Source organism: Amblyomma mixtum, chromosome 4, assembly GCF_055824585.1.
Source record: "Amblyomma mixtum isolate Tamu chromosome 4, ASM5582458v1, whole genome shotgun sequence".
NCBI lineage: Eukaryota > Metazoa > Arthropoda > Arachnida > Ixodida > Ixodidae > Amblyomma > Amblyomma mixtum.
In genome coordinates, this window is record NC_143015.1 from 158,441,606 (window position 1) to 158,464,143 (window position 22,538).

General features: G+C 44.8%; 2 protein-coding genes and 1 long non-coding RNA gene across 4 annotated transcripts; 2 read left to right on the forward strand and 1 right to left on the reverse strand.

The window, feature by feature from the left end:
- Nucleotides 1-1,204: 1,204 nt before the first annotated feature.
- LOC149348974 (uncharacterized) lies at nt 1,205-4,677 on the forward strand. 2 transcript variants are annotated; one of them, XR_016292307.1, is made up of 4 exons: nt 1,205-1,479; nt 1,801-1,869; nt 2,383-2,447; nt 4,534-4,677. It is a non-coding gene; the product is annotated as an uncharacterized LOC149348974 (long non-coding RNA). The 2 variants fall into 2 exon arrangements; XR_016292306.1 differs by having other exon boundaries at nt 1,801-2,447.
- A 1,346-nt stretch (nt 4,678-6,023) lies between these two features.
- LOC149348975 (THUMP domain-containing protein 1) lies at nt 6,024-15,897 on the reverse strand. Its single transcript, XM_089541060.1, has 4 exons — nt 15,405-15,897; nt 14,569-14,712; nt 13,082-13,342; nt 6,024-6,762 (listed from the first exon to the last, which is right to left on the reverse strand). Exons 1-4 carry the CDS (start codon nt 15,594-15,596, stop codon nt 6,310-6,312), a joined length of 1,050 nt encoding a protein of 349 aa, XP_089397186.1. The 5' UTR covers nt 15,597-15,897; the 3' UTR covers nt 6,024-6,309.
- A 199-nt stretch (nt 15,898-16,096) lies between these two features.
- On the forward strand, nt 16,097-19,031 carry LOC149348976 (uncharacterized). Its single transcript, XM_089541061.1, has 4 exons — nt 16,097-16,194; nt 16,443-16,598; nt 16,844-16,938; nt 18,880-19,031. The coding sequence occupies exons 1-4, from the start codon at nt 16,140-16,142 to the stop codon at nt 19,000-19,002; spliced, it is 429 nt and encodes a 142-aa protein (XP_089397187.1). The 5' UTR covers nt 16,097-16,139; the 3' UTR covers nt 19,003-19,031.
- Nucleotides 19,032-22,538: the final 3,507 nt, after the last annotated feature.

The following is a 22,538-nucleotide window of genomic DNA, read 5'->3' on the forward strand; positions in this document are numbered from 1 at the left end:
CAGAGGGCGCACGTACTAGGCATTCTGCTAAATAAGAAAGCTGAAATCGCCCTTCTCCCTACCCCTTTCCCAGATGCATATGCTCCTTATCCAACCGCCCGAGCCGGACGCATCACCTTCTGTCCCTAGAGTTACAATATGTGATTGCCCCTGCCAGACGTTCCCACTGTGAATCCACTTCATTGTCAGTGAAAGCATTACAACTGCCATTGTCATGCAGCAGAAAATTAGGAACGTGAAAGCAGGAAAGGCTTGCACTGCCCCACTTGCCAACTCGGGGAGTTTGTGTTGCTTCTTTCGGAGCTTCTGCTTATGCCACAAAAACAGACCCAGCTGTTAAGCGTTATCAAGACAAAGTGCAAACAACAAACGCAAGACAATCAAAGATAACGCGTATAGAAAACACAGTCGACCATATCTCTCCTCTGGTCCCTTTAGTTGCTCTGTTGTCATGGCTTTCCATGACTTCAGTTTTTTAAAAGCCTGGGTAAGTTCTACGTGGATATTGTAAACATGGTTTCAGATTCCCAATACTCACCGCTGTAAATGCTTTTGATTCCCATTAACCAGCATGTAGTGTAGTTTTTTTTTTTCGAGCTGTTTGCCATTAGGCATAATCCCAGTCAACCACGGATATCCATGGTAGGTCCGAGTAAGGTCCGAATCTCCAGTGCCAGGCTGGGATGTCCATAGGGCATGCCTACATATGTCCATATTCGGATATACGCATCGGAGATTCTGTGTATGTCCGAGGGACGTTCTTTATCGGATGGCTGGCGGACATCCGCAGGCGGATGTCCGAGGAATATCCGTAAACATCCCTCTTGGGATGTGAGCTTAAATGGCATATATATTTTGTTTTCCTCCAGACAAACATTTTAAAACATTCTATTTTGCAAAAGAGAAAATTCACACAATCACATTTCTACCACCAACTAGTTTATTATTCAGATTGATTAAGATCGCTCAACTAAGGTGTTGATGTAAAAGAACCAGAATTAAACTAATTGCTTGGCTTTCTGGCGCCAGTGCTCAAAATTTACGCCCTTTTATCCTGCAGCACTCCTTCGAGGCAACCGAGGCATGTAGCCATGCATGCAGCCTTCCATGAAAACAAAACTGACTAAACTCTTACCAGGAGCCGCGGCAGAGCGACAGGCCTAAAAGTCGATCCAATCCAATCCATCAGTGAATAGTTGCGGTACTGTAGTTGCGGCGCGATCGTCTCGTTGAGTCGTTGGTTTTCGCCGCGTGGTGCTCCTTTGGACCTTTACTTTTGCTGCAATGTGCGGTTTGTTCGCTCTGTGGTTGCTTGGCTGTGCTACAAATGTGATGTGTCACCTACGCGTTCGAAATGACCTTCGTTTGCTTCTGAAGCTCTCGTGAAAAAGCTCCAGTGTTGTATTGCACCTGACCCCTTGCCGAGACATGCTTTGTTGCTTTGGATGAAGAAGCGGCCATGGTGTTACCACTTGCGAGGTAAGTAACTGTGCTTGAAAATTACTTTCAGGATGTTGCTGTGGGATGGGTAAAGCGCATTAACGCAGTTGTACTCTGTTGCGCAACTTGTTTGCCACGGAGTGGAAATTACAAGCACTATATGCATTAGCTGCCGCAAACGTGTTTCTCGTGTTTGTGAAAAAAAGTTGAGACGGTGTGTAGTTGCATGGTGTGAATCTTAAGGCGCGTAGGTTCATAATTGCGATAAAACAAAACGCACGAAAAGCATAGTGCCAGGACGGTGTTAGTTTTTCAGTGCTTTATGACTGAGTTTTTCTTACTTTTCTGTTGCCTTTGCAGTGTGGATGTGGCCCGGCTACCGAGTGTATTGGTGCCTACATTAATTATGCCAAGCCATGGAAAGCACAGGTAGGTTGAAAACGTCATATAAAAGTTGTGCATACTTCCACAGCTTATCAATTTGTTCATTAGGCTTGCCAAATGGAAGTCTCCCACCATCCACTATGCAGTACTTTGCACTGTGCAGTAGCATTGTTTAGGACAGCTTAACTGTTGTGTTAAGTTTGCGAGCTTCAGTCACACATTTTTCACTTACTTACCAATCACTGAGTGCAATGAGCTCTTGTAGTGTTTTGGTATAACTTTGCCAAACATGTTATGCCCACAGGACTCAATGCTGAGCCAGATAGCAGGACCATATATGGCACCCCTAGAGCCACATGTTCCTGGATTGTGACCAGACCTCTCTTCCTTACTCCTGTGCAGCTGTGGATCATCAAATATGCTGTCAGTGCCCTGATGCGTGATTCATCAGTGAACCCTGTGGGCATTGTAGTTTCGACAGAGATTGTGTTTTGCTGCATCGTTGACAACATGTGGTATAAGTTGCTCTCTCATACTTTTATTTTTTTGTCCATACAGTGTGGACGTGACTGACCTAAGCTAGCAGCTATATAGTACCTGCAGCGTACAGCAGCAACCTTCAGGTAAGTTTGAACTACAGTGCAAGTCTGACCCTGTCACATAATGGATACTTTCCTTCTGTTTGCTCTGGGCAGCGGAGGGTATCTAGCTATACTGCAGTGTACTTGTACAGTAATGGATAAAAATTTGTGGGATGAGAGTTCTTTGTAAAATATGTTCTCTGTGCTGTTAGCCAGAGCAATTTAATCAAAAGCCTGGAATCATCAGGGGACATGGGTACTCAATCTTATTGAACAAATTTCAGCTGACTGCCTGGTGAGGCAATGCAAAAATAAATATTTTCGGAAAATCGGCATCCAGCAAACTTTTCTCTATGAGTGTACCTTGTGCACAGTCTAGTCATTAGCTAGCTTGCAACGGTGTGGTAAGGATCCCTACTCTTACACTTTAATTTTTTTGACCATCAGTATGGAAGTGACTGCCTGTGGGAGTAGCTGTGGTGTCTTGCAATGTAAACGCATTTTTCATGAACTGGTACAAAGCTCTGCAGTGGGAATTTGTACAACATGAACTGGTGGGCGAGTTGGTCTGGCATATCTTAGTGAAGCAGCGCAACGGCACAAGGCCAAGGGAAGAAGAGGACAAACACAGCGCTGAACTGACAACAAATGTTTATTCCGGATGCAATCAGCATATATATACTCTTTTGCACCTTAGAAAAACCAAAGAAACAGAGAGCAGCAGAAAGTATCAATCCCAGTCATTATGCGCATGCAGCTGTATCGCGTGTACATCGATCATTTGAAATCAGGAAGTTGTGCTCTTTCACCGAGATGGCAACGGAAGGAGTGCTGATACAATTCGCACCCAGCTTCATGATCTCAGATGCCTCAATAATCTCTCGTGTAAGCTTATCCTTGTGTTTGGTAACAACATGGCTGTTTTTGAATTCTGGGTAACATGAACAGTCACGACAGTGAATACCTATGTGGCGGGCCGCGTTCTTGACATTGTTTGCGTGCTCTTTAAGTCTTTCATTTAGACACCGGCCAGTTTGGCCGATGTATGACCCACCACACTTCAACGGGACTGAGTACACCACGTTGTCTTGGCATGGCACGTACTTCATCCTGTGGTTTTTCTTGCAATTATGACCAGATTCCGAAGGAGGGCAAAGCTGTCCCCCATTCCAAACCAAAAAATCTGGCAGTAATACCTTATGTTCATGTTGTGTCCCACAATTTGAAGAGAATAGGCAAAAAGGCTGGAGTAGATGTTGTTTTTTCGGCTCCTGTCAGACTGAGTGGCTTGTGTGCGAGAGTTAATCGCCCGGATAAAAGATCGGAATCTGGTCATAATTGCAAGAAAAACCACAGGATGAAGTACGTGCCATGCCAAGACAACGTGGTGTACTCAGTCCCGTTGAAGTGTGGTGGGTCATACATCGGCCAAACTGGCCGGTGTCTAAATGAAAGACTTAAAGAGCACGCAATGTCAAGAACGCGGCCCGCCACATAGGTATTCACTGTCGTGACTGTTCATGTTACCCAGAATTCAAAAACAGCCAAGTTGTTACCAAACACAAGGATAAGCTTACACGAGAGATTATTGAGGCATCTGAGATCATGAAGCTGGGTGCGAATTGTATCAGCACTCCTTCCGTTGCCATCTCGGTGAAAGAGCACAACTTCCTGATTGCAAATGATCGATGTACACGCGATACAGCTGCATGCGCATAATGACTGGGATTGATACTTTCTGCTGCTCTCTGTTTCTTTGGTTTTTCTAAGGTGCAAAAGAGTATATATATGCTGTTAGCATCCGGAATAAACATTTGTTGTCAGTTCAGCGCTGTGTTTGTCCTCTTCTTCCCTTGGCCTTGTGCCGTTGCGCTGCTTCACTAAGATCTGCAGTGGGGCATTTGTTTTTGCAGTTTTTTGGAACAGCAAAATATTTCGTATTGCAAGAAATATTCTCAATTCTGTTGCTTACAACTTATTAGTTTTTCAAGATGTAAACATGCTTTCGGAGCTACAGGTGACTAATTTACTTGGCACAGTGGAGTTACTGCATACAACTGAATGGTGTCTGTCAAATTTGTTTGCTCTAATGGCATATTCTGAACTTAGTGTTTACTGTTTTCTGCAGAAGACGTCCCTGGCTTGGCTACAAATTCATCATGGTCTGTACAGTATCCTTCCTGCTGCGTTAATTGTATCTATGGCCAGCTTGAAGAATTCCTTGTGAAGACTGAAGACAGCATTTGTCATAATAAAATCATCCCGACTTTGATATGCTTTGCCATTTTGGTTGATTGCTTTACAGATTCATGCCAGCAAGGTGTACGTCCAATTTCAGACACTCTGCTGGCTTTTAATAAGCCCAGTGGCCCTGCGAAGTGCACTGATTGGTGGTGTAGTACTGACTTGCCTCATAATGGTGAAGAAGGCATTACCTGCAAATATCCTCATAAGATCCGCCGGCGGATATCCGAGATGGATATCTGTCAGCAGTCTAAATAATTATATTTGTACCTCCGTCGGAGGTCCGTGCGAGAGCCGTTGGACGTCGGCGGATCTCCCACGGATATCCGTATATCCACTAAAGGACATACTTCGGACGTCCGATGAATGTACACTGGTTGATTGGGATGAAAAAGGAAAGAAAGTTATAAAAAGGAGTGCAAACAAGCCTCGCTTAAAAAGCGACAAAAGTTCGCGATAAAGCGATTATCTTGAGTCCACTTGCGATAGCCGTCTGCAACGTCCCATCGCAGGCCAACCTTTCTTAGGAAACGTCGTCTCACGGAAGCTGTAGCCGGGCAAGTCCACAGCAAGTGTTTTTCGTCACACTGGTCGGGCGCAGCACCACAATGGGGACACTCGTCAGTCACTTTGTAACGTTTGTCCCGCCACCGATGACGCACAGAAGGAGTCAGAGCCGCTCCTCCCCGGATCCGGCACAGAGATACCTCCTCCTCCCGAGTGAGACTCCGGGGGAGAGGGTACGAACACGGAGGAATTAGAGCACGTGTTTGCTGACGCAAAGCCTGTTTCTCAGAAACATGGGACAGGAACGGATCTGAGGGAAGAGGGGAAGGTGGCGGGATATCGGATGTGTCAAGGTGTGTCATTGCATCCACATGAATATTATGCAGATCCTGGGCATGCCCGCGAATCCAATGTATACGCACAGGACAGGGGTATTTTGTGCAAAGTTGGTGAATGGATTGTGTAACTTGGAATGTGCGCCGGACAGCCTTAAGCTGCTTAAGGGCGGCAAGGGAGTCGGTGTAAATGTGAACAATATCGAAAGTGGGTACGAGTGGAAGGGAAGCAATGGCATTGTGTATCGCCTGAAGCTCCAAGGCAAGGGGGGAGCAAGTATCCACGCTATATGTAGCGCGGGAGTTGAGATGAGGATGGGAGGGACTGTAAACTGCAGCAATTCCCTGCACTGCTGTGTGTGATGCATCGGTGTATATTATGCACCCTGAAGGAAGATGGGTGGCTGATATCGGCGTCGAAGCAGAGGGGCGATTCCATGGTCGTACTGTCAACTCATAGTGTAGAGTTACAACTGTGCATAAGAATACAAGCTAACAATTCATATACTTTCAAAAGAACAGTGGCCAGCTCTCAATGAACAAATGTTTAATTTCCAGCACATGACTGATACCTTGCAGCCAGAATGACAAAACCAACAGTGACAACAGTCACAATAATATAGTGATGAAACATGAGGAAAACACTACTGAAAGTACGCAAGTGTCATATTTAAGAGCCAACAAAAATATCTGACAAGACTTTTGCCCATGTCAATGATATAATTTCGGACACTTAATGCCACATTCTTCGACTTGGTGAATCCTGCAATCTTTGGCCACAAGAGACAGCCAGCTTCCAACAACTGTTGAGAAAGGGTTCAATCTCCACATGGCTCGGCAGGCTTGTCTGAATCCACGTCACCACCTTTTAATGCATCCGTTGAGAGTTCGGCACTGTCTTCGTTTGACGGAGGCTTGTCATCGTCTGGTTTGTCTGTGGTCTCCGCGGCGGCGCTTCTGGAAACATCTCCAGTACCATCCTTATCCCCTGACGACTCCTCATGCTCCTCACAAGGTGCATTATCTTCCCCTTTAAGTTTTGTGTCCTTATCTTCGACGGCGTCCTTTGGAACGTCAGTTGCCGGATTGGATTCCTTTGGCACCTCTGGGTTTTGCTGGGGCTTTGTCACTTCGAGCAAGTTGTACTTTCTGAACTCCAGGTAGCGAGGCATCAATGAGATGCAGCACACATTGTGCAGTACGTCCAGCATGAGCACGAGGTCAGGCTTGCGCAGTTCCCCTGTCCACCGAGGCCTGGCCGCCTTCACCGCCTGCAGCAAAAATTTGCATATAGATGATGATCACCATTTGTTAACTGGAAGCAGGCGGAGTGGGTGAGAGAACAAACGCGGGTTAATGACAGCCTCGAATATGCCGCCATCGTTTGGGACCCACATGAAAAAAAAGACATAAGGGAATTAGAAAAAATACAGAGGTGCGCAGTACGTTTTATATTTAATAAGTACAACAGAACTGATTCCCCATCCTCGTTAATGGCAGCAAATAATATTAAACCTCTTCACGTCAGACGCAAGATAGCCCGTCTATCTTTCCTTCACCAACTAATCCACGGAAAACTAGGCATCTCTCCAGCCCCCTATGTGCAGTTTTCTGAAGTGCGTAGAACTCGACGTCATCATAATCACACTTTAGCACCATACTTCGCGCATACTAACGCTTTTAAATTTTCTTTTTTCCCGAAAACTATTGACGAATGGAACGCCCTGCCTCTACAAGTGATATCGGCTGTTGATTTTGACAACGCACTTTGTGAGCTATTTTAGATTGTATATGTGCTACACTGTTGTGTGAATTTGTTTTTCTGCCCTCCCTGCCTGGACCCAAATGAGGGTCTGCAGTATTGTGAAAATAAATAAAATAAATAAATAAATAGTAATGTGAAGGCAAGACAACTGCTGCTCCTTAAGGGTAACGAAGTGGTTTCCAAGAGAAGGCAAGCGTAGCAGGGGCCGCCAGAAAGTTAGGTGGGTGGATGAGATTAAGAAGTTTATGGGGATACGATGGCTGCTGCTGGCAAAGGACAGGGTTAATTAGAGAGACATGGGAGAGGCATTTGCCCTGCAGTGGGTGTAGTCAGGCTGATGATGACGATGGTGGTAATGATGATGATGATGGACCACCTAGTGAACCATCTAGTCTAGCTTGTAGTGTACTCCGGCGCTCTGTGTCCAGTTTTAAGGCAAGTAGGACTTTAAAAAAGCATGTTTTTGGCTTGCCAACAGATGGAAGCACGGATACTAAACGATCCTTTTGATACCATTTTCGAAAAAAAAGTGTTTTTTTTGGAGTACAGTCAAGCCCACTTATAACAATATTCAAGTGCCATGGAAATACCATTGTTATAACCAATAATTGTTATAACAGGGTTGTGCTGAAAAAAAGAAAAGGTTACAAACTTCAGAGCATTTATTGACAGTAAATACCCGGAGGGGTTTGATTGTTCTAATACCTGTAAAAGCTCGTTAATTCGAACTTCACGGAACCGGAACAATGTTCACCGATGACCAAAGCACCGCCATCACTGCACCACTGGGAGCTTCGCACACCTCCACGTCACAGGAATCAAGCCAGCTTTCCGGAAGTGATTCTTACGGGAAATCCAAGAAGCATGCAGAACTAAGGGTGCGGTGCCAGCTGACAAGATAAAAACCGCGCTGGCTGCACGTACGCGCACTGCACCGACTGATTGGGGGTACGCATGGCGCGCGTAGCCAATGTAGCAATGCAGCAGCTCGCCTGACGAAATGATTCCTGCCCCTGGGACACGGGAAATTTGTGAAGCGGGGACCGTGGGGAAGTTAGCAAAGAACAGCGGAAGATGGGACAACGTATGCGCTGCCGGCGCCAGCCATAGCTCGGTGTAAAAACAAAGAAAAACTCGTCTGCACATTTTTTTCTGCGAGCAACGCACCCCTCAGAAATACTGCTCCGCCAAGGCTCCCTATCATGCTCCCTACTTTCTTTGCATGGGCCTTTTTTTTTTTTTTGCCTCGCCGCGGTGGCGAGGTGGTTACGGCGCGGGTTCGATCCTGGCCGCGGCGGTTGAATTTCGATGAAGGCGAAGTACTCGAGGCCCGTGTGCTGTGCGATGTTAGTGCACATTAAAGAACCCCAGGTGGTCGAAATTTCCGGAGCCCTTCACTACGGCGTTCCTCATAGCCCAAGTTGCTTTGGGACTTGTTAAACCCCAATAAACCAAACCAATGGGCCTTTTGCTCAGGGGAACGCATTCACAGGTTCTTTTGCTTTCGTGGCATCGCTGCGCTGGCTTAGTCCATTGGTCGGCCCCACATGCGAGCGCTTTTGTGTTGTAAGCATGGTTTTGCTGGTGTGGTTGTAGCATTTCATTGTTTTTTTTTCTATAATGGTTGACACTCAAGTACCAGATTTAATTGTTATAACCAATAATGTGCCTTGACAGCATTGCTATAAGCACTTTATTTTACCATAGAACACATGGTAAAGCTGATGGTGCCATGACTGACCATTGTTATATCCAATATATTGTTATAACCGGTATTGTTATAAGTGGACTTGACTGTATTATTATAATTTTTCGGTATACAGTCCATGGCCTATCCATGTTCAAAAGCCGAAATTTTGTGCTTTGAAGACTACGTATAGGCAAGGACTGCCAGTATTTTTTTTTTTTTTTCAATATCGCTGGACAGGGCATGAAGGACATGAACTTTCGAACATTTATCCTATTATGAGGTTTTATCAGTGGTGGAACTGGCAACTGGCTTCTTGTAGCAGCTTTTGTAGCAGAAGAAATCGCAGTTTGTAGCAGCAATTTTAAGTTTTGTAGCAGGAAAAATGGCATTTTGTAGCAGAATTCGAGCTTTTGTAGCACAAAAAAAAAGCTTCGTACCAAAATTTCATGCCAAAAAACAGTTATTTTAAATAAAGAAGCTTTGTTGTATTTCTGGAACAGGCATTTGCTCAGACGTTTTTAGCAACCGCAGCCGTGCAAGAGCAAGCTTCAATCCCAAATGCAGTTTAAAGTGCTTGGTTCCTTAAAAAGAGCCGAAAATAAGCAAAACAGGAGGTTCTCCTAAATACACTGTCGTTTTTATTCAGAAGAGCGACATAACGAGATGCTCAACAAAACTATAAAAAATGATACCGTTCTTAAAACAAACTTTCAGGTACTATTTCTTCCCTTTTCTTGATCACTCCAGCTTAGACAGTGCCGCTGCGAGCTTTTCCTGTCCATTCTTCAGAAGGGCTTGTCCACTCTCAACGTCTGCAAAATGTTTAGACTTGACACCTTTTTGTGAAAAGCAGCTCAGCATTGGTGATCATATTCCTGGCCAGTCTGATCTCTTCTTGTACCTTCTCTTCATTGGTGATCATATTCCTGGCCAGTCTGATCTCTTCTTGTACCTTCTCTTCATTCTGACCTCTTTTCTGGGTGTCTTTGTCCTGTACACATCACAGTCTTGTTTCGCTTGTTTTGCACGGGTCTCTTCTCCTGCATCCGCCTCCGACCGTTGCAGCTTACGCTTCCGCGATCCTTTCACCGCTCTGATTAATCCTTGTGTCATAGGAATGGCAGCTGGATTTTCTGCCCGATATAAGTTAGTCATAAGTTTTGGTGCCTTTCAGCTTTGACAAAGACATCGAAGACATGAAGTGTCCATCCACACAGGCAGTGCGCTGACAGTGGTCCCTTTGTTCACCTTCGGTTGCAAAGCAGCGATGGCGATGTGGCTGCCGGCAGATGCGTTGCTGGAAGTGTTGCCGGCAGACATCAGTTTTGGTTTCACGGAAATGAGTTTCGGTTTCGTTCTCGGCAGAGTTATTGGAGTTATTCAGAGATATTTCGGCGCAGGCGTGGCGCAAAAGTAGGCAAAAAACCGATTTTGTAGCAGCATGTAGCAGGATTTCCCATTTGGCGCAGTTTGGCGCAATTGGCGCAGCAGTTCCACCACTGTTTTATGGTACTTGCACTGAAAGTGCTTGTACATTTTTATGTGCAAGTTGCAAACCTGGATCCTCCAGGCTATGTACTGGGTGCAGATGATCCAGTAAAATTTTTTTTACCCAAGAACATGTGAATCAAGCACCAAGCGCAGACTGCATACAGGAAATCACGGTACATAAAGGGGGAAGCAAAAAATATCTCCTGTTGTTTCAGTACCGTCAAAATACTGAGAGTACACTGCAATGAACACTCGACACCTTGACTACACCAAAGGACTTGCTTTACTAGAAGTCCTCTTGAAAGCTTCGTGGTTGGCATACCATATGGATCCAATGAAACAGCATTCATAGCAAAATAACTATCATTACCCTCTAATCTTGCTGTAACAGGGCTGAAATTTACTGGTGACGTGTACACATGTAACTATATAAAGTGCAAGCATGGTTCACAGCAAGCACGAGTAGAGCAATGGTCTTTGGATCTGTATTTTCTCTGACCTGCTTTCACAGCTCCAAATTCACCGCCAAAAATATTGTTCTTATGTTTACATAAGCAACACTCAAAGCATGGCATAAATGAGTAGTGTGTTGTGTTAAGTTTGGTTTTGTAATAATGGAGTAATTACTCATTGACATCCACCCAAGTGCAGCCATACGGCTACAAAGGAAAGCTATACAGCTTTCTCAGAAACTTTGCAGTTAAAGAAAAATTCGTCCTGGTCCGTGATTCGAACCCAGGACCATCGCTTCACTGGAGCAGTCGCTCCACCAACTGAGCTAAGTGGGCCATAGAGTTTCTTACTATTACCTAGAGGGAAAGCTGGCGGCGCTGCACTTCAGCCACCATGGACGCCCAAAGCATCATGGGGCGGTGAGCTACTTGTTGCGGAACAGTCGTAGTTTTTCGGGAACACGGAGTGGCACTACTGAGACGTTTCATTCCGAAAACACTGTTCGTGTGTGCGCAGACGACTTTCGCGCGAACGCAGTGTGCAAAACCCATAGTAGTGAAAACGCGACGACACACGACGCCAATAAAAGGTTTCACTTTTCTGAAATGCCATTAAAAACCTCTTATAGTGTTTAAGCAACAAAATTTTTTTTGAAAACATATTTACTTTTAAAAATGCGCCTGTTAATTACGAAATATTAGTTTTTATAGTGTTCTTTACTTGGCCAATAGGAGAGCGAGTCGTCTCTTATTTTGGGCAAACTTTGCACTTAAATGCTTTTCTGCTCGTTTGTTGCAATCATTAGACCAGATATTAAATGTTAGGACGTTTGTAGTTATCAAACAGCTTTATTTTTCTATTATTTTTTGGCCAAAAGTTGCAGTTCCGCAACAAGTAGCTCACCGCCCCATGATGCTTTGAGCGCCCATGGTGGCTGAAGTGCTCTCGAGGGGTCGCCATGCAAACTCCCATAGACGGGCTGCCAGCTTTCCCTCTAGGTAATAGTAAGAAACTCTATGAAGTGGGCTGCGCTTGGGTGGATGTCAGTGAGTAATTACTCGATTATTACAAATCCACTCCACCTTGGGGGTTTCCCCTAAAATTTGAGCAACTATGTTGGGTTTTCTGGCACATAAGCACGTGAGGCCATCATGTGCCAAACACAACTTTAAACTTGTTTGCCAAACAAACGGAAGGAATGAATAGCATCATTCGAGGCGCTTTTGTTGAGAACAATGCCTCTAAATGTGCACGAAACATAGCAAATGTGACCTGGAGATTATGCACTCTAGTTTTCAGTATAATATAACTAATTTTGACATCCTTTAAAGGGACACTGAGGAGAAATTGAAGTTGGCTTGCATTGACAGAATACCAGCTCCTGATTACAAAAACACCACTCATACTGACAACAAAGCTCTTGTAACGTAGAAAAGAGCAAGAACCAAAATACAGGTATCGCCGCCACAGGCCAAACTCGCAAGCACAAGCATGATGACGTCATAGGACAAAACAGTGTTGCTAGAAACAATAGTTCTATAAACACTAGTACACGAGAAGTCACGAATCAATGAGGCGCAGCCAATGCATGCGCAAATCTCCTTGTCGTCGCCAGATGGCGCCACGTATCCGGCAGCTACGCGCGCGCCTGCAGCATCGGGACCAATCAGCGCCTGCTCATCGGGGGTAGGCGGGCTCCAGGTATTCCGCTTACGGTAACAAGGTACCCTTGTTGACGACTTCGAGAACGGGATCTGTCGTAATGCTTGCAAAACGCTGGTGCAAAGGTAAACGAAGTGACGGTAGCGACGGCCGCAATAGCCGATAGATGCCTTCAACGTGCGGCCGGTGGTAGCTTTCTTTTCGGTTGCTGCCAGGCCACACTGCTGGCCGCCAGAAATCACGGAGTCTGCGTTATGTCATGTGTACGTCATATTTCACATCACTTAGTCCTGTGTCGTCATAAGAGAATCCCAAGTTTGAATCAGAGCGGCGGGAAAAACTTTTTCAACTTCGAATCCAAGTTTCTTAGAAATAAATGCATCTTTCGCTGCCGGCCAAGTGGCAACAAAGCCATGAAATTCCGAACAATCGGATTTTGCCGCAAAAAAAATATCAATAGAGCTCTCCTCACTGTCCCTTTAAATGCAAGAGCATTGCCAAGTGAGGTGAACTGCTAAGGAAGACTGACCTGCACTATCTCCTGGAGCATGGAGTTGTGCTTGAGGCTGGTGTTGTGGCGAATCTTCCCAGCGACCAAGTAGGTGAGCTCAGGTGTGGCAGAGTCGTCATAGGAGGCAAGCACCGTTTCCACTGTTTTCTTCATGGTGTCGATATGCGCCTTACACGTTGTTTGCACGGGCAACACACGCTGGATATATCGGCTCCGCTGTTCTTGCTTTGTTTTCAGGTCCTCAAAGATCGCCGTCAACAGTCGGCCAGGGTCGTCCACCTGCGTTCATTCCGGGAGAACACTAGCGGATCATCTACCTCCTCACAATCCCTGTAGCAAAGGTTGCAGCAAGAAAACGGTGTGCTTAAAAGTATGGGAAGCTTCACTAGGACATGCCCAGTTTATCAATCACACTAAATCTACTTCTGGACAAAGCCTTCTCCCATTCCTCTCCAGTTAACCATGTCCTGTGCTACCTATGGTCACCCGATCACAGCAAACTTCCCAGTACCAACTCTTTGCATATCCTTCAGCTGCTGCCGACTTCATTTCCCTTTCCTCTGACCAAGTCCATTTCTTTCTTCCTAAATTCTATTAGGATATCATTATTTCAACTAACTTATTTCTAATACAACAATGCTTTCATAGGCTAGATGCAGCCCCTCTGAGCACAACTAACTGCCGTACCAATGAAAAGGCGCACCAAGGGATAATACGACCTCGTGAAATTTTGCCGTACAACAATATATCTGGTGCGTCTTGCCTGGTTTGTCAGAACTAGCTTTCAGCACATGTTCTGGGCCCAAGTCTAAAACATTTTAGAGCGCAGCTCTTTGGCGTCCGTTCCTGGGTTTCGCGTCGTCGTCGGCGTCGGCCTCGTAACCAGCTCCGCCCCCCCTTTCATCCCCCCAGCGCTATCGGCGTCAGCGGCATCAGTCAGTCGCTGCTATCTCTTCCCTCCTCCCTTTATCGTGTTGTCCGCTTGCTGCGCGCGCTTCTGCCCCCATCTCATTTGCCGCTGGGTGTACACGTCGCCCCCCTCCCCCCTCTTCCTGCGAGTCTCCGGTTGTCAAAGCGCCGGCTCGAACTTAATTCCTTTCTTCGCTCCTCCTCCAATGCAACCCCTGTGCGGTGGCAATCAGAGAGCCAGATCGGTGGCGGCGGATCTGTATATGTGCACCGCCCGAGCCGAAATTGCGAATACGTGTGAAAAATAAAAAAAAAATTCTGTGATAGCGCATACATGTGTTGCTCGATTTCTTTGCCTCAATCTGTCGAAAAGGTGAAACAGCTTATTTGCTGCGCTCAAATTTCGCATTAGGAAGTAACGTAATCGTCGGTAATTTTTTTGTTTCTTTTTCAATTGTCACGTTTTTATTTCATGCAGTACTTCTGCAGCACTTTGAAAGTCCCTAAGCATCGGGGTTTTACAGTTAAAACAGCCTGCCCTCTCAGTCAAGTTACTTGTTTTATTTTTGCATTACCACATCAAGCTGTTTTCTCACCGTTGTTGATACGAAGAAGTTTCCAGCCACATCAGTCTTCAACTTTTGGAAGCGACGAACTTTGTCTTTGGATTCCTTGAGCTCGTTCAATTCTGCAGCTAAGTCATCTTCAATGGACTGCTTGCTGTCTGTTTCTTCCGGTTTCTTGAAGGCGAAAAGAAGCAGAACTCAACATACAACACCAATGCAAACACATGACGATAAAAAGAGCAAAATAAATCTACAAATAAATCAGCTCGCTTTCGTTTTCATACACTGAAACCATTAACTGAAAAATTATAAGTGACCACTAGCTGCTCGTTGAGTGAATCTGTATGTATACAGATGGTGTCAAATTGCGTCTTAAATTGTCAGACAGTTTCGTCACTAAACTGCAGCTCCTATGTTTCATTTATTACATCCAAGGCATCCAAACCCTGAGCTGCGCTACTTTTCTCATTTTTATGTGTACGCAAAAATGAGAAAAGCCTACAGCTTTAGGCCAGGAAGGTGGTCCGCTTCAAGAGTTTGTGAAAAACGATGTCACACTGCAGCTGTATGCCACATGTGTCTGTCAGCTACTGTTCAAGCACTTTTTTTTTAGTTTTTTAAAGCTACACTCTACGGGCGCAAGCCGTATTTTGCATATTAGACCGTACCCATTTTACTCCCGCACACAGAGGTGACAAACAGTTACCAAAGAAAGCTGGAAATTAGCGCTTAAATGGGTTTGAGCGCAATCCGCGGCAAAGACCTAATCGAAACTTGGGTTAAACTTAACGGTCGGTTACGAAGGGGCTCAGTAAGCAATTAAAAAGAGGTTGCGCGACGAATCAAGTGGAATTATGAGCACGAACTTCAGGTCCCCAGATTTTGTCGGCGTACTCGTTGAGCAGCTCGTAGCAGTCCTGAACGGCCTGGTACTCGCTCCTCTCGAAGGTGACGAGAAAACCAGTCATTTCGGGTTCCAGAGTGCCCACTCGGCGTTTCTTGTTGAAGCTCTTGTAATAGTTCTTCTTGCGTTTCTTGCTCTCTCCACCAGCACTCATGATGGACTCTGCGCTTCGAAGTTTTGAGTCGAACTCAAGAGGTCGAGAAGGGCGAAAAAAGTCCGACTTATGAAACGTGCTCGGCGCTGTTAACAAGACACCAGATGCGTCAAGTTGCGCACAAACGGTAAGAAAGTCAAACGCAAGTCGGGAGGCCGACGAAGTTGGGCGAGAAATCTAAAATACACCGCCGCGTCCAAACACGCTTTCGCGGCGCACCTTGGCGCAAATGCAAAGCAACCAAAAATAGTGCCCGGAAGAAACTAAACAAATGCGCCAACAGAACAGCTTGGCTTGACTTGGATGACTTAAATTTTATCATTTGTGTTTAGTAGAACACAACTTTTATTAGCTTAAAAATTTTAAAAAGAACTGGGGTCGAAACATTAAGATTTAAAATACGTTTTTTTTTTAATAAAGACAGCTTATTCATTTCCTTGGCTAGTTTTGGTGATAGTGATAGCCACTGTAATAGTGATTATGTCAATCCATGTCAATCCCGTCTCTCTGCCAATCCAATCCTTTCGCTGTTGGTTGTCAAAGATGTCAGCCTCGTTGGTGCGGAGAGCTCTCAACTTATTCAATGACTTGGAAGAAGGTAGGTCGAATTATAATTAATGTACTCAGGAATATTAAGATAAAACTCGTGAGGTAGTGCAGGCAACGGCAGCTAGCCGTGTAAAGGCACTGCTGGTAAAGGCACAGTACACGTGAATTGTGTACTGTTACTTCAGTTGTTTTCACCCGTGTGTTAAGTGCCTTGCGTCTTATGTAAGCGATTGTGTCGTCCAGTTTTGTTGTTGCTTTACTGTGTGTTGTGCTGACACCATTTTTTTTTTAATGCAGTTCGCGAGAATCAAAAGTCAAAGAAGAAATGCAGAGACCGACGTGCACAGCAAGCTTCGAATCTTCACAAAACGAAGAACCAGCCTTTGAAGCACAAGAGTACAATGCGCAAAAAGGCGTTACCCAATGAAGAGAAGCGCACCCGGGCAATTATAGGTAATCTGATTAATTCGTTTTTAGTTTTGTTTCAAGTCTCACGGCTGGCGAAGAGAGTTGGTTGTCGACCAGCATGAGTGCCGTCATTTTCTTTGCCGGCTTTTAAGTGCTCGTTTCTTTTATTTTTATTGTGTGCTGTAAAGGCGCAGATACATAAAAAAGTAGTAAAAATGTGGATGTTGTCTGTAGTGCATTTTGCTTGTGCCACTTAATTCCATGTGCCTTTTTTTTTTTTTTTTGTGCAGAGGAGCTTAAGCGGGAACAGGAGGCAGACTACATGGAAGACAATGTTAAGGCCCTTCAGAAGCTGTCACAAACCTGTAGTAGGGCAATTAATAAGGTATGTGTCATGATGCAAGTTTCCTTTTTTTTTTTTTGACCGCTGCCTGCTCACGCACGTCTTCATTAACACTTCTTCTTGGGCGAGTTGGTGCATACTTGATTTGAAGAAAATAGCACCAGAGCATGCAAACCACGAAAAGACAAGGACGAGACACAAAGCGCTAACTCACAACTAATTTTATTGAAACCAGGCAGCGCCTTTATATGGCTAAGTTTCACTGAAAAAGAGGGAGGAGGGCAGGAAAGGTAAAGATATCAAAGCGACCATCACAGCGAGCACACATGAGCAAGCGGTAACCAAAACAAAAACAACCTTAAATAATCTTTGTTAACGTTTTTTGTTTTTGTTACCGCTTGCTCATGTGTGCTCGCTGTGATGGTCGCTTTGATATCTTTACCTTTCCTGCCCTCCTCCCTCTTTTTCAGTGAAACTTAGCCATATAAAGGCGCTGCCTGGTTTCAATAAAATCAGTTGTGAGTTAGCGCTTTGTGTCTGGTCCTTGTCTTTTCGTGGTTTGCATGCTCTGGTGCTATTTTCTTCAAATCACGCACGTCTGTGGAGCGATTCATAAAGAGGGGCAGAAACGTGGCGGCTAACGAACAGGGTTCAGCTTAAGTTGAGGACAACGCAGCAAGCTATGGAAAGAAAAATGGTAGGTGTAACGTTAGAGGCTGGAAGCGAGGAGAGTGGATGAGGAAACAAATGCGGGTTGATGACATCCTAGTCGAAATCAAGAGGAAGAAATGGGCTTGGGCAGGACATGTAATGCGAAGGCAAGATAACCACAGGTCCTTAAGGTTAACATAATCGATTCCAAGATAAGGCAAGCATAGCAGAAGGGGGGGGGCAGAAAGTTAGATGGGTGGTTGAGATCAAGAAGTTTGTGGGAATGCGCTGGCCATAGCTGGCAAAGGACAGGGTTAATCGGAGAGACACTGGTGGGGAGGCGATTGCCCTGCAGTGAGTGTAGTCAGGCTGATGGTGATGACCTAAACTTGTACACATCGCTTGCACCAAGGTCACTACAGCCACCATGTTGGCGAACAAGGAGCACTGCTAGAAGGTGCGTGTTATTTGTTATCAACTTGTTATCAGACAACGTTGCTCCAATAGGTTCATCACCATGTTGTTCATAATGTCCAACTAAAAGAATTGTGTTGAAGATCTTCACTTTTACTGCTCAATGAAAGGATTTTATGTTCACATGCTTCTGTGGTGCATACTGATGATGATGATAATTGGATTTTTTTTTTGTAAAGCTATTATTGAAAACATGCTATAGTTATCTGTGTCATGGCAGTGACACTTGCCAAGAACATAATTGGATTTTTTTTTTTTGTAAAGCTATCATTGAAAACATACTATAGTTATCTGTGTCATGGCAGTGACACTTGCCAAGAACAGCGAGTACTGCACAGTGCACTGTGGCTAGACTCATGATCCCAAGACATGTGAAGAGGCTTTTCTGCTGCCTAGTGAGACAAAATCCTAGATCATGAGCTCTTGTCACTTATTTACCTGTAACTGAGGTATTGACATGAGAGGACATGTGGGCAGGGCACATGGTGGGCCATACCAACTTGCCAAACTTTCTAATGGACAGGACACATAGCGTGCACAAGCCGCCATGGTGCTCAGCTGCTGACCCGAAAGGCGAGGTTCGCTCCCGGCTGCGGTAGTCAAATTTTGATGGAGGTAAAATGCTAGAGGCCCGTGTACTGTGCGATGTCGGTGCACGTTAAAGAATCCCAGGTGGTTGAAATTATCTGGAGCCCTTCACTTTGGTGCCGCTCATAGCTTGAGTCGCCTTGGAACGTTGAACCCCACAAAACCTAACCAAACATGGCATGCGGATCTTTCTGTGGTAATTTTTTGACGAGCAAGTATCCACGAAAAAGTGTGCAAAAGTGTGCTCAATTCCTTTGCACCATTTTTCAGGCTGGCTTGCATTCCATGATGCGCAGCTCAAATGCTGACATACCAATCGAGGATGATGAGAGACCTACGGCATTCACAGATGAAGACTTCCGTCGCTTTGAAGAGGAGTATCACATATCCTAAATAGTCGTCATTAAATTTTTTTTAACTGATGTGGGTTTTAAGTGCATTCATTGGCACCCTGAAACCAATTGAGTGCAGGTACTATTGTGAACTAAACTTAGAGGCCCCTGCCTGCAGACGAACCACTTTTGGTGTTGAGACCGGAACACTGCGGCAAAGGCACGTCAAGAACACCAGGAGCGCTTCATCAGGTGGCCCCCCCATCAGCATAGATCTCCAGAGTTTCACATGTGTTTTCCCTGCATCGCTCATGCCTGTATTGGCCAAATAAGATCACATGGTTGAAAAAGCATCCATGCATTGCAGAGAAGCCAACTCCAACCTTGTGTAGCATTAAAATACTGCTGATAGTCCAGTGGTACACCTACTCTTCTCTGGCTTTACAGCATTTAGTTTTGTCCACGCACACATGCTCACATTCAAAACATTTTCTTGTCAAAAACGAGCAAATTTTGTGACCAGTGTTCGCTAATTGTTAAAAAGAAAATGTGTGTGACATTTACAATGTACAGATGGCACCACACATCCACATGGCAAGTATTTTGTTTGTTAACTCACTGAGATAGGTCTTCGTGCAGTTGGTGTGTTACTAGTTAGCTGTGCCGCTGGCTACAACATTATTTTGACTAGCAAGTTCAGCAGCCAAAAACGAGTAGATTAAGCCTGCACTAACCCTAACCGCTGTACCAAGTCTGCCTCCTGCATGCAAGAGTTGTGGCTTTTGGCTTTCCCTCATTACTTGGATGCTTGGGAGAGCAATACAGCAGACCTATGTGAGACTATGGGAACCTGTACGTAAACTAATTCGGCATCTTTGGGCATGTGCTGACAGGGAGGTCTTACTTTTTTCTTAGAATAGTACATTGGACTCAATAGATTCTTGTTAATGTAATTTCAACTGATTCAGCTGCATTCAAGATCATGGCTGACATCAGTGTTCCTTATAATACGTTTAGGTAAATCAACCAGCTGCCATCAGTTCTGACAATAATCTAGTAAATGTACAAAAATAGAGTTAGATAGGAATAAAGTTGGATTCATTCTGGAACTATCGAGCAAGGATATCGCTTGTAGAGCGTGCCAATAGGGAATATTCAAAATTCCGCAAGTGCGTTTTCCCACATAACTATGTTGCCCAAACAAGATGGCCGACTTCACTATAAAGGAACTTCGTGGGCTGCAGGACAGGTGCTAAAGGTGTGGATAGAATGTAAGAAACGTATTTTGGAAGAATCAAACAAAAAACCAGTCTTTCTTGCTTTGTTTCAGCTGGAAACGCATGGTCAGCCATCTTGTTTGGGACATTGTTATGCGGGAAAGCGCACTTGCGGAATTTTGAATATCCCCTATTGGCTGAAGCAGTGAAAGTGGATGTACCAAATGAAATCTGTGGGTGGATGCATGCATTATTTTAGCACAGTTACTTTCACTGCTTCACAGGAACAAAGAAAGAAACAGTATAGCCCAACACAGTTTAATAACTAGATGGAAGCTGGAACTGTGCACAGCTGTGTGTAAACTTAACACACACAAGGCTCTTTGGTACCTACAAGCATAGACACTCCTCCTAACAACTACATAGATACTTGAATGCATCTCGCTCTGGTCCTGACCCATGCACAAACTGTTCACTGTCTAATGCAAAATCAAAGATATGAACAGTTTAAGGCATACTGTACACAACTGTGCATACACTCCCCGTCAAAAGTCCTAAGGCCGCAGCTTTCGCCTGCAGCGAAATGAGTGTTCCTAGAATGCTCTGTGTAGTGGATCATTCAAAACTCAAGTCAAGCAGGAAGTTTCTCTACCGCAAGAAAAAAACCTGCTAGCATTTCAAGGTCCTTCGGTCTTTTATAAGTGCCGCAATGGCTGCATTATGCGGCTGAAGCGAAAAACCTTTGGCCTGAAGACTTGACCAAGACTACATTGTGAAATCGAAGCTTTTTCTCGGAGCGTGTTTTAGGAAGCACCATCTTTCTGTTTAAGGCGAATTTAGCATCCTTCGCATTGCAAATGGGGTGCATTTTTGTGCCAACTAGCGAACGCAGCAACAAATATTCCACAGAACAGCGATCTTGGCAGCATGCCTTATGTCATTTTCTTGCTGTCAGGTTTTGCACCTTACTGCCGGAACCATGTTACTTTTTTTCTAGATTTCTTGCATAGCACATTTTCAAAACGGAAACGATTCCATGATTCCCAAGGTGATTTCATAAACTGTGGTGTTTTAATATTAGAATGTCTTACTCTTTTGACAGTTAAGAAATATTGTTTACACACGTGGAGAATTAATTACCATTTTCTACTGCAAAATGAAATGGCTTTCTTGAGGCCTGGATAAGACATTTGGGCCTAAAAATATTTAATCTGGGTAGAAATAATGAATGGCATCTGAACGGATGGAAATTATACCATGTGTTAGGCGCATGATGGTCCGAGTTGCTTTTGCACTATATACAATACAATCTCGGACTGTGAAGTTACTTTAAAACTGTCAGTGTGAAACTAGCAACATGAATGTGCTACCTTTCTTTAAGGGGGCGGGGCAGGTGATGATTTTCTTAACCATTTCAACATTGGCAATTTCAGCCGTTAATGATATTCCTGTTGCAAGATTTAAGAGTACCACACCAGAATCAATATGTATGCTAGTTCTTTTGTTCGCACCATTAGGAGACGGAATCGCCTTTCAAGGAAACACGTGTGCATCATCAAACCAAATATTTCTCTTTAAACATTTTAACCTCGCTACGGCAGTGCCTTTGGGCTAAGCAAGGTAACCACCGAGTAAAGGTGAAAAATTCCAGCCCTTCTGCAACACCTGGAAGACACCTTTGTCACACTTCTGATGCTGAAATGAGAGACTGGTGGATTCATTTCTGCATGCCAAGTACAGCGTAGTTGATGGAAGTGCCACCTGAAGCGCTACAAGTCGCCTGAAAGTGGTACTGAAACAGATCGCTGTTACCCAACTATGGTAAAGAGATAATGAGCACACAAAGTGCGATGGACCTGGTGACCACATTTTTAAGCAGAACACAATGAAAGCTTCAAGTTAAAATGCACATTTGTTTGCACATGTGTTACGTGGAAAGCTAATAAACATTCAGCTTTTCAGCTTGAGTGATATTCAGGAGAAATCTGTTTGTGCCATAACACCTGTAGTTCAAGATGTAAAGAATGGGGCACTTACCAAAAGTCCCTTGTACTAGCCATAAGGTGGACCACAGGCCGTCACGGTGGCTCAGTGGTTATGGCACTCAGCTGCCGACCCGAAAGATGCAGCTTCAATCTCAGCCGTGGAAGTCGCATGTCGACAGAGGCAAAATGCTAGAGGCCCGTGTACTGTGCGATGTCAGCGCACGTTAAAGAACCCCGGGCAGTTGAAGTTTCCGGAGCCCTTCACTACAGCGTCCCTCATAGCCTGAGTCGCTTTGGGACGTTAAACCCCACAAACCAAACCAAACCAAACCAGGGACGTTTCAGTGGACCCCACTCAAGTCCTGACCCTAGCTCAAACACTCAAGTATCCTTCA